This window comes from Solanum tuberosum, unplaced genomic scaffold (assembly GCF_000226075.1).
Source record: "Solanum tuberosum cultivar DM 1-3 516 R44 unplaced genomic scaffold, SolTub_3.0 scf00233, whole genome shotgun sequence".
Taxonomy (NCBI): Eukaryota; Viridiplantae; Streptophyta; class Magnoliopsida; order Solanales; family Solanaceae; genus Solanum; species Solanum tuberosum.
The window spans coordinates 152,360-164,304 of record NW_006239170.1 but is presented as its reverse complement, the minus strand read 5'-3'; the positions used below and the strand labels follow the sequence as shown (position 1 = coordinate 164,304).

General features: G+C 35.1%; 2 protein-coding genes across 2 annotated transcripts; one reads left to right on the top strand and one right to left on the bottom strand.

The window, feature by feature from the left end:
- The first annotated feature begins 220 nt into the window (after positions 1-220).
- On the top strand, positions 221-8,687 carry LOC102595688 (uncharacterized). The gene is made up of 8 exons (XM_006357422.2): positions 221-550; positions 2,666-2,806; positions 2,996-3,088; positions 3,235-3,361; positions 4,574-4,683; positions 6,106-6,186; positions 7,866-7,948; positions 8,050-8,687. The coding sequence occupies exons 1-8, from the start codon at positions 233-235 to the stop codon at positions 8,267-8,269; spliced, it is 1,173 nt and encodes a 390-aa protein (XP_006357484.2). The 5' UTR covers positions 221-232; the 3' UTR covers positions 8,270-8,687.
- A 1,157-nt stretch (positions 8,688-9,844) lies between these two features.
- Positions 9,845-10,737, bottom strand: LOC102595357 (uncharacterized). Its single transcript, XM_006357421.2, has 2 exons — positions 10,551-10,737; positions 9,845-10,230 (listed from the first exon to the last, which is right to left on the bottom strand). The coding sequence occupies exons 1-2, from the start codon at positions 10,647-10,649 to the stop codon at positions 10,102-10,104; spliced, it is 228 nt and encodes a 75-aa protein (XP_006357483.1). The 5' UTR covers positions 10,650-10,737; the 3' UTR covers positions 9,845-10,101.
- Positions 10,738-11,945: the final 1,208 nt, after the last annotated feature.

Sequence of the window (11,945 nt, the reverse complement as noted above, 5' to 3'; positions counted from 1 at the left end):
ACTAGTGAGACAATATGTAATTATTTCAAACTATAGGGAGAATACGATAGGAATGTTTGTCTAATATGGTTGTTTCTCCATGAAAATTTTACAATTTTCATTTGGGCTAATTGAAGCATATCCATCTAGCAAAGCCCAATGAGCTTTGGAGGCCCAAAATGATACATATGAGCTTTTTTCAGAGAATCTATAACAAAATTGGGCTTAGATTTGATGAAAATTCAAGAATACAATGCTGATTTTTGCAACAAGACCCTTGAGCTGCATTAGCTCCTTCCATTTTCCTCTTCAACAATTCTGCAACAACACAATTACTTCAATGGACTCCTCAAAACCCTTCTCCACAATAGCTGCAGATCATTCTTCTTCAAGAGAACCCCTCAAAGTAGAAAGCAATGGAGAAGCTGCAATTAGCCTTCAAGAATGGCGGGGTTGGGGGACTACATCAACTGTACCTTCCATGGTTACTCAGGTTGTTGAGGATTTGAATATGTTGGAGAAAAACGTTGATGCCCAAATGGTCTTTGGTGGAAATCATGGCAAGCTTTCGGTAAAAGATTTGATTCCTTTTTTCCATTTGTGTTTCCCTTGTACTAATCAGACACTTAGGGGTCATTTGATTTGATTACAAGTTGAATTTGTTGATGGGTTACTCCTTGACAAGTAGTTAGGGCCAATGATTTTTTTTTCATCAGTGCTTCTCTAATCTCGTATCGCGGATAAGGTCTACGTATACTCTACCTTCGATAGACTTCACTTGTGGATTTCACTGGTTATGTTGTTGTAATGGTAAACATAGGAATACTGAATGTCACTAATGGACTTACTGTTATATGCCGTTTGTAGAACTGCTTCCCTATGGACCATTTATTCAGTAGTAGTTATACTGCTTGATAAAAAATAATAAGCTTCAGATGTTTTCTCTTACTCCCTCTTCTATTTTATCCTTTCTAGTCGGGCGTGACGTTCCTGAATTTAGACTGAACCAGACTCTTCTTTGTTTGAGCTACTCCCAAGCACGCAGACTGAAGATCTCACTTGTCCTAGACAAGTACGTAGAGATCTTTGTGGGACCGTGGAGGGAGTCTCAGTTTATCTTTTTTGGGATTCCTTATCATGCTTCAAAGATGAGGTGTAGATGAGTCGGTTTGATTACCACACATATTGACGATTTTTTAATGCCTTATCCTAGGAAGGTTCTCGTATTTTGAAACAATATTAATCAGCACAAACTATTTACTCCTCAATTCTGAATCGATTGGAGTCGGCTATATTAGTCATCTAAATCCATTATGCTTTATTCAGGTCTATCTCATTCTGGGTATTGGACTCTATTCATGTCTGTTTGATTTCAATAGTAAATATTTCTCTTTAAGGCATGTTAGATTGTCTAAATCGCACACTTACACTACAGGGCTAACTAAGTTTATCCCTCTACAGATATACAAGCGTTTGTGTATTTGTTCACTAAAGCTGGTATCACTTATAGAGTCATAGAGATCCTATGTTTTCATTATGTTGTGTTCTTAATTAGGTTTGCATTGCTTATGGGAATTTTGTATCTTTTTAGGCAAATTTTGTTCATGTGATTTTTGTTCTATCACATCCATTTCTATTACTAAGAATCATTGTAATTTCATACCTACAAACTGGTTCATTGGGAGGTCTACATAAGAGGCTACCTTCTCTCACTATATCCTCTCTGTGTGCTATTTCAACTATCTATCAGATTTGATCATTTATAATCCCAGATAATATTGTTGGTTTCACAGTCTTCCTATAAAACATGCCTCTCACCTTATTAAGGTTGTCTCCGTCCCATACTCAAGGGTGTGGTATAGTGGTCAATGAAGTGGATGCGATCTTAAGATACAAGGATTCATATTCCAGGAGAGACAAAATCACTAGATAGTTTTTCCCATCTCAACAAAAGAAAATCATATGTCTAAGCCTTGGTAAATTTATGATACTTATGTCAGTGGGAAGTAGCAGGTACCCCATTGGAATAGTCAAGGTGTATGTAAGCTGGCCCAAACACCACCATCATTAAAAAAAAGGAATACTTTTCCATCCCATAGCACTCCCTTATCAATTCTACGTTTTACAACAATTATTCAATAAAATCCTTTATTTTGACAACATAATGTCCATACTAATATGTTGTATTTTGTATTTCCTTGGAATATCTCTTGTTTTTTGTATTTATGAAGAGAAAGATTCTCTTTGTATTTCTATTTTGACTTTACTCTTGGATTGACAAAAAATACAATAATGTGTAAATGAAACTGATGGTTGAAAACGAAAATACAATTTACTTCCTAGAGAAAATGAATAAGATTATTAAATTACACGATAAAACAAATTTGGAGTTAAGTTTGTTACTTTTGAATGACACACCAACTTTTAGTCACTTCTTAACTGGGCAGCGTTTACTTGTCAACCCTCTTGAGCAAAAGAAAAGAGAGATCAGATATATAATACAGTGAGGTTATGGTAAATACATGTATTTCGGTGATTTCAGTTGATAACGATTACCTATCCTTAATAAGGAATTTCATATCTCTACCTCAGACTTGTTCACCTCTTTCAAAATTACTTGTGCTTTAACTGATCAAAAGATAACTAATTGTCCTTTATTAGCTCATAACTCTGATCTGATCTTTAGGGTGACTTCAAGGTGCAAGAGGATAAAAAGCATAGAGCAAAATATCAATCTTTAGGTGATTCTGAACAGAAACTCCAGTTCTTTTCAGCTCGCCAAATTGCATGTCGTGTGCTTGGAAGTAGGGGTTACCTTTGTCAGAAGGTAAACATTTGCTCATCAAATCAGGGTTGTTTCAAATTTTTATTCTTGTTTGTGGGATATTTTCTGCATTAAAGCATGAAATATTGCTGTTATCTGCAGATTGTCCCTTAGAAAAGTTGACTTTTTTTCACAAACGAATAGGTTTTGATGGTATCGCATTTGGTTTTGGTTCTGTTTTAAATTCTCAAGTGTTGGCTTTCCTCGGGCGATTGTATGTGCTCAAAACTTATTACATGTCCTCTTTGGAATCGGATGCGGTTTTGGTTGTACATGCACCCAAAGGTACAAAATTTTACCATCTGTCTTCATCTTTCTTTTTTTTTCTTTTTTTATTTGTTCATTAAAACCTTTCATTTTCCTTACATTTCACACTCACTGCTTCTTTTAATCTAAATGATCCATAATTGGTGTTTTTTCCATCTTTGCAGGATTTTTTACGACAAAATAACACAGGGAAGTTGTTGTGGCAAGTATTTGGCGTCCAGGCTGCTACTTTGTGTCTTTATGGAATAACTGAACATGAGGATATGATGTGGGATGCACTCAAGCTTGCAGGTTTTCATTTGTTTTTAAATTTGTTCACCGATTTAACACTCTACCATGATGAAATAGCTCTAGAATATGTCCTAGCATGAGTATTGAAGCCGTCCGAGAATGCTCATAACCTTCACATGATTCCTAAAGTCGATGCTTGTTTTTTATGTGAAAAGGCCGCTTGTTTACATAATCTTGGAGTGCACAACTTACTATGGTTGGTAAAATGATACAAAATGGTTATGTGATTGAGGCAAGAGGGTGAGGGGTTGTGTCCTTGTACGTTTGACTCTGTCTACCTTTGAACATATCGTGCCAATACTAAATATGAATAGCAAAATATCATACAATATGTGGCTAACAAGTATCAAAACAAAGATGTAATTAACCAAATTAAACTGTGTAAGCATGTGTAAGCATGCTAGGGTTAAAGACAGAATTGAGGTGTCTTGCCAAACTAATAGAAGGGGAGCCTTGGAAGTTGGAACAACGGTAGAGTTTTCTCCGCGTGACCTATAGGTCACAGGTTCAAGCCGTGTAAATAGCCACTAATGCTTGCATTAGGTTATGCTGTCTATATCACACCCCTTGTGGTGCAGCCCTTCCCCAGACCCTGTGTGAACGCGGGATGCTTTGTGCACTGGGCTGCCCTTTGCCCCATTAAGCATGTAAATCACTTCAAGTAAATTAGTGGGTGGGTGGTCTGTTTCTAACATGCACAAGTCATGATAATGCCAAATTCTTGGATCACCGTATCTTCGACATGTCTGCGTTAGTAGAAAATGTTGCCAGCCTTTTGTTAGCTTCCTGCCTCCTAATTGTTTAACATGTTTCTCAGTTTTTCCTGACAATATCTTGACAACAGCAAAGAGGAAAATTCAGTTATTGGCATAATGGACTTGCTGACTTAATTTTGTATGATGCATTCAAGAACATTAGATAATGGAAAAAATGAAGTTTAGATGTCATGTTTGAATATTCATGGTAATGGGAACATGATCACTATTTATCCAGTTTCATGATCACAAGTTTTTGGATGTTATATAATGCATCACTTATAATTGACACCATCTATGTAGCATGAAAAGAGGAGATAGCTTATGGAGCCAAGTTAGTGTTATGTGTCCTGCTTATCTATTTAAACAAGTTAAGCTTTACTTGATTGAATCTTGTTCAACCTTTTCTATCTGAACCTGTGATTACCTTTTGATTTGCATTTTACATCATTTTCAGGAAAAGACAAGGTTTGGTGTCTTTATCCCAACAAGAATGCACCAACAAATTCTGTTAAGGATAGCATGGCCGGGCTTTCTTTTGCAAATGTAGAAAACCATCCTGAGATGGTACTATATCCTAACATTTTAATTGTTAATATGGCTAAGTTGTCATTGACAAGATGATTGTGGGGAAGTAAAAGTAGAAACAAAAGAGCAAGTTGTTTTCTCATTCTTTTCTTCTCTGGAAGCAATTCAGGGGAATGATGTCGAGACTGGGAAAAGTGAAAAGATATCCCAATCCCTTAGGCCTTAGTAGAAATTAATGGAGTTACTTACCCACAAGGAAATTTTAGATATGTAAATTAGTTTTACTTCTCTATCTCTTCAGAATAAAAAGAGGGATTAGCTATTTTGCTTCTTGTTTTTCTCAACTATTTTGCTTCCCTAAGTGAAAGATACTGTATTTATGTTTCTCGTGCCAGTCTTTGAGTTAACCATGTGTTTTCTGTTTGAATGTAATCTTTATTTAATATGGTAAACTTCACTCTCCCAAAGCTCCCCCCCCCCCCCCACCCACACACACACACAAAAAAAAAAAAATGGTAGAATAATAAATATTTTTTATTTTTAATTAGAAATTTTGAATTCGAACTCTTTCTTAGAAAATATTTTTTTCCCCAATATAATTTTCTTCAGCATGAGTTTAAAGTTAGTCCACTCCAATATAGATATCGGACTGAATTACTTTCTTTCCGCGATATAATTTTTTTTTCAACATGGTTCAAATTTAGGTCACTCCAATATAAATATCGGACGTCAACTCGGAAAACCAACAAAAGTTGGAAGTAGAAAAGTCTTCCCTCACAAAACAACCCATTAATCAAATATGAAATTGCCCTTCATTTTTCCTATTTTCTCTCTGTTTCTACAACTTTGACAGCAGCTGATCAGTTTGCACCGCCGATCTCTTTTCTCGACTCAAATCCGGCGAGTTCAGAGCTCATAAAAACTTAGTGAGTATTCTTTTCTTCTTTCTATTTTCACTGAGATTCGATGGTTGTGGGGGCGGTAAGTAATGATTCGGATCTTGCTTTTTTTCTTGCCCCCAAACCCCCCCCCCCCCCCCAACCACACACACACTCACAACTAGGAGCTCAAGAGGGGTCCTTTCCTGTTTAAATCCCTTTGCGATTCAAATTTCTCCCTAATGATTGGGGGTGTGGGGGTTTTACCTCTATGCTATCCATTCCTTACTGGCCGGCTAAAGTACAATGACAAAGACTTAATTGCGTGGAATGTACCTATTTATATAGGATGATAATGTTTTTTCATGGTGCAGTGCAGCTTTTTTTTTTTAAAACTAAAAAAGAAGTGCTATGCAGTTTCTTTTGAACAAGTGTTTGCCAATAATAGTTTCATATAATGGCAGTTTGACTTGTAGTTTTGCTTCTCAAACCACAAGGAAGTGATCATTCATGTGAACTTTTGTTTATGTGATGTTCTCATTTTCCATTGTATGAATATTGACGTTTATGCTGCTATATATAGGCAGGTGGAGCCCATTCCTTGAATTTTATTCTAATTGATGGGACGTGGAGCAATTCGGGTGCAATGTTCAGCCGTTTAAAGGTATAATAGCTCGCAAACGTAACTCTTAATTTTAAATTCAACTCCATTATTAACCAACAATTTTTACGCATGAACATTGTCAAAAAGAGGGGGGGAGGGGGATGATAGGATTTGTTTTTTGATACCGTGGTGTCTGAGTCAACCTGCGCGCACCTCAACTGTGGATACTACTTTACTTGCTTTAAAGTTTGTTATATTATATAATAAGTTGGAAAACCTTGGGTGCAAAAGAATGATAGATAATAAGTTGAGGTTGAACCAATTAGATTGAAGTACTTATATTACAGGACATTTAAAAAGGTTCTTTTTTGATGGACATTTGAAAAGGTTTTGCCTCTACTGTGGTGATTACTTTAGTTGCTTTAAAGTTAGTTACATTATATGCACTGTTTCAATTGCAGTTGTGCATGTTAGAAACACTTAAATTTATTAATGAAGCTCTATCAGGGGAAATAATAAGATAATTGACTTGCATAGCTGCCGAAAGGGCAGAACACTTGTGTCTTTATTAAATAGAACTTATACTTTAAAGGGCACCCGAAATCGCTAAAAGGAGATCCCACAGATTGGTATTGCAGTGAATGAGCAAATGATTAACATCTTCATCAACTTGCTTGGACAAAACAACAGCAGCAAATATGTATTCTATTTCTCCTTACTTTTTAAAGATGGCTCTTCCCTCTTAAGAGAATATGTAAATGATTTAATGGTGAACTTTCTAGCATTCCCTTTCCAAACCCACCTGTCTTCTTGCTCCATGATTTTGTTTGATGCGGGTAAGTTAGTATATAGTATCATTTGAGCCATCTCAAGTCTTATACGTGCCTTCATAGCTGGATACCTCAAATGCCCTGGACACCGTCCCTCCTAATCTCATTAGTCACACTTGCATTTTTCTCAAGGAGATGGAAAATATCTGTTGTCCCTGACCTCAAAGGTGTATAACTAAAGTCTGATACCACAAGCTTATCCTACCTCCCCTCCAGCAAATATGTTGAATCTTTTGTTGAAGTCCTCCCATCCCTTCATAATCTCCCTCAGAAGGACTGAATTACATGGACAGTTATAGGAGAGGTTATTCATCCAGTGCTATTATCCACTCCATATTTGTATTCACTTATTCGGAGTACAGTTATAGCATTCTTCTTCAGCCTAAACCTCCGTAGTTATTTACCAGTCCTATTGAAGACCAAAAAATCCATAATTCTCAATCCTTTAGATTGTAATGGAGAATTTATATCCCTTCAATCCACCAAAGTGAACTTTTGTCCCCCCTCCTTCCCCTCCCAAAGAAAGTTACATTGTAATTGGTTCAACTTTTTAGCAATAGAGAAGGTGGACAAAAAAGAGGCACATGTATAAGAAGTACAAGATTGTTAGTTGGATTCAAATGAGTAAAACTTGCCGTACAATGGATTATTCACAATATTTCTCTAGTTTCACCTCTTTTGAGCCGAGAGTCTATTTGAAACAACCTCTCTAGCCCACAAAGGTAGCGGTAAGGTCTGTGTACATCCTGTCATCCTAAACCCCACTTATGGACTACAATGGGTATGCTGTATTTCTTTAGTTTCACTTGTCATGCCAAAGTTGCATTGATGTTTGGATTTATTTGAGTTTGGAAAATGTGAATCAATTTCTCAAAGACAAACAATTGATCTGAGATGTTTAATGATTAGGATCGGTACAAGTTAATGTGGGGTGAGGAGGAGATTCCTTGCATAACTCTGAACACAGGAGCATCCTTGATGCATAAACTCAGGTAGAATACATGATCCCAAATCTGCAGCGATGGCTCATTCATCTTTATTACTTTCTCTTTGGCTTTTCACGAGTCATGTCTAACGTTTTGGCCATGTGCAGACCCCAACCATCATGGGATCGTACATGTACAGCAGCAGCAGCAATAGGCCTCCTCGATGAGCTGCATGACCTTCCAAATTTTGTGTCCTATGGATTGGATAAACAGGCTAAAGCACTTGAAGATGCCGTGGAGGTTTTGTTCGAAGCACTCACAATTCGACGTCTTCGCATGGGCAAGTCCATCACCCGTAAACAAAGACACAATCGTGACATCTTTTAACAATGGCAGCAGTTGTTTTCACCTTTCTGGCAGATTAATGTCAGCAATTTTAAAGGTAAAAAACGCGTCTTTACAGACATTTCACTGTTGACAAATGGTGAGGCCAAAAGCGAGATACTAGGCCACACATATATACAGATGAACATCAATAGGACTAACATGTTCTCATAGAGAAGTAATATTCGTTACAAGTTTGAGAGAAATCCAAATCATTTTGGACAATTTTGCTCGGACTTTTTGAAAATGTTGCGGAGTGTGTTGGAACCTCCAAAAGTAGGTACATTTTTAGGAGATCCGACACTAGTGCGGTAACATTTTTACCTCTACCAAGTTGTATGTTCTTTCTATAAATTATTTCCTTCCTGAAATCACTCAAGTCAGAGAGTTCAATTATTGAATAAAATTAATTGCAAGTTAAGTATGAAATTCATTTAAATATGGACAATAGTATAACACCAGGGTACATATCTTCTTCAATCATGAATCAATGTCTAGTCGGATGAGATTGAATTGATGTTCATATGAAATTGTTACTAAAATAACCTGTCTCTATCTTTTTGGTTGTTCGACATTGAGTATTATTAAAAGCATTGTAGCTAGGGAGGACGTTCGAATCGGATGTGAAAATTTTGGTTTTTGGACTAAAGAAATTACCAAAGCTATATTTCATTAGTATTAAAAAATTCATTTAATATGTTCAAATATGTGATTCAGAATTCATAAATTAAAAAGGCATAATACATAAACATGACTCTTAACTCGGTTTCAGTTGTCAACTATGACCTTTAACTTTGGTTGTACACAAGTATGCACTTAAACTTGTACTAAATTGAACAAATAAACACATTTGTCCTATATGGCAATTTTGTGTCTTATGTGGCGTACTACGTGTATTATGACATGTGGGACACGCGTGTCTATTTGTTTAATTTTATACAAGTTCAAGTGTCTACTTGTGCAAACTCAAAGTTGGAGGTCATAGTTTCCAACTGAAACCAAGTTAAGGGTTATGTTTATGTATTAAAAAATATCTCTCTACTTGACTAACTAAACTTAGATGCATACATCCCCGATTTGCCACTTGCTATGTCTTATACCTACTCTTTTTCAAATTACAAAGGCCCTTAAATTTGAACATCTCTCAACGTCCTGACTCAACATCACATGCGTCCCGATACATCACTCACTTTCGGATACATTGCTTCAGTTTCAAATACATCGCTCAACGTTTTGATACATCACACCAACTGATATAACACGTAAAATAACGTCCCGATACATCACATAAATTAGGAATTTTTGTAACTTTTTCAAATGATAGAAAATTTTAGAGAATATAGTAAAATAAGTTGTGTATTAATAATACATGAGTCCGGAGCCAAAAGGGCAAAAAAAATTGTCAAATTCCAAAAGGGCACATCAAATTTTTTTAAAACTAAAAGGGCAAAATCGCTCCTGATGAAGCGATTTCCCTCTTACACAAAATTTGATGTACCCTTTTGAAATTTTTGACAATTTTTTTTTGCCCTTTTGGCTCCGGACTCAATAATACATCATGCCATTACAAAAAGAAGATAAAATAAAGTTGTCAAAACTAAACAAATTTGAACCGCAACATCACAAGTTCTTCGGTCAAATCTGATAAACATTGTTTTTCCCATCTTAAAAGGGGGAAAAAAGTTACAATTTGTATGGAATTTGATCTTTGAAACAATCGTATTGTTCTAGAAAATAAAATTTATAATAGGATTCTCAATTACATAATCATATTTAATTTTTTTTCTCTAATATATTTCCATCCAAAACTTTTACTTTTTCCCTCTTTTGTAAACTTATCTGTGAGCAGTGACCAACGTCTCTATAAACCTCAATCCATCAAATCTGGGCGCAAATTTATCTGAAGAGGTTGATGCTTTCACCGGCTTTGAACAATTTTCATCATTTTTCTCCAAATTATCGTCCTGAAACAAAAAGAAAGAAATTCAACATCTAAATCCATTTGAATTCAAAATAACTTTTAAGCAGTTTTGTAGCAGTCGTAAATTTGAATTTCAAACAGGATCTAAGTTGCACGAATATTGACACTATTTCCACAGAGATCTACTAACTCACAGCACCGGATAACTAAGTTCTCACCTCCAATTACTTACCAAAATTTGATTTGATTTTAACGAAAAAACAAACGGAGATAACTTTCTCTACACACAAACGACATTAGTTAAAGCTACATAAAACAGAGAAAACAGAGGAAAATCCATTCAAAAAACACTTGAATTTTTACCTTGCGAAGAGAAATTCGAACTTTAGAAACAGAAGAGATGGTGGCGGTGGCGGTGGCGGCAGCAGAAACAGAGGCTGCTAAGAGAAGTGATTTCTTCATGTTGTTTTTGGATGGAGAGATTTGGGGGAATTGAATTGAATTTGATAGAGTAGTAGTTTAGAGAAAGTAGGAGGAAGTTGGGAGGTTATTTATATAGGAGAATTGAGACCATATAGCATATGGGCTCACAAAAAGTACGCCGCAATACAAATACAACCGTTCACTATTTTTTTTTCAAAACTAAATAAAATATATTTACTAGGGTAGGCCCCACGAATAATGTAGGACGTGAAAATCGAACCATTTATTCACTTCTAGACTCGATGTAAATTATTAGTTTTATTTTTGAATTATTGACAATCTTAAAAACACTAATTTTGGTGTGTTTTCAATACTTTTTCCTGACCTTGCAACAACTAACTGAACTTAAATACACTCTTGAATTCTCGCCAAGCTTAGGGATGTTTTCAACATTTCTCTCGATTTTTTATTAAGAGTTTCATGGTCCTACAAGAGTTTAAGATCACTTGTTATGTCATGTGACAAATTGGGGATGTATGTATCTAAGTTTGATTAGTTAAATAGAGAGACATTTTTAAGACGGACAATAATTCAAGGACAAAACTAATAATTTGTGTCAAATTCAGGGTGTTTTCAATATCTCTCTCATTATCTTTAATCAAAGACTTTGAGTTTCAAGAATGATATGAAATTGTGTTTCCTAGAAAATGTGTTACTACAAATTATTATTTATACTTTCAATTTTTTTTTTTAGACAAGATTAAAAAATTTAATTAATTACATCTTGTTTTTTCCATAAACTGACAGATAATTTAAAACATACTCTCCTTGTCCCTAATTACTTGTCCACTTTTGAACTAACACACCTATTAAGAAAAAAATTATTGACATAGTGAGTTTACCATTTTACCCCTATTAATTATGAAGTGGATGAATTAAAAATCTAAGATTTTCAAGAAGTTCTACTTTTTTCAAAGTAATTAATTGAGGGTATAATATGTAAAAAGATATTATCCTTTCTTAATTTGTCAAAAAAAACAAGTAAATAGGGACAAATAAAAAAGAAAAAATGAACAAGTAATTAGAGACAGAGAGAATATAATTTTAATAATATAAACAAGTAATATAAAATAAAAGAAGTACCTCATAAAATAACTGAGATACGTACGAGCTTGCCTTACACCATTGTTGTAACTTGTAAGAAAGGTCCGATATATATTTATTTTTAATTCCATTGTAACCTCATATATAATGGCCACGATGACACGAATGATATTTGCACGAGTATATTATTTTGTTTTCTACGCCCTCCACTTATTACTTCTATTACTTACA

Excerpts from the sequence above, each read along its gene's own strand:
- LOC102595688 (XM_006357422.2), top strand. The coding sequence starts at position 233 with ATGCTGATTTTTGCAACAAGACCCTTGAGCTGCATTAGCTCCTTCCAT. Across the intron at positions 3,089-3,234 it reads GGTTGTACATGCACCCAAAG|GATTTTTTACGACAAAATAA; the intron begins GTACAAAATTTT and ends CCATCTTTGCAG. Across the intron at positions 7,949-8,049 it reads TCCTTGATGCATAAACTCAG|ACCCCAACCATCATGGGATC; the intron begins GTAGAATACATG and ends GGCCATGTGCAG.
- LOC102595357 (XM_006357421.2), bottom strand. The coding sequence starts at position 10,649 with ATGAAGAAATCACTTCTCTTAGCAGCCTCTGTTTCTGCTGCCGCCACC. Across the intron at positions 10,231-10,550 it reads TTCGAATTTCTCTTCGCAAG|GACGATAATTTGGAGAAAAA; the intron begins GTAAAAATTCAA and ends TTTTTGTTTCAG.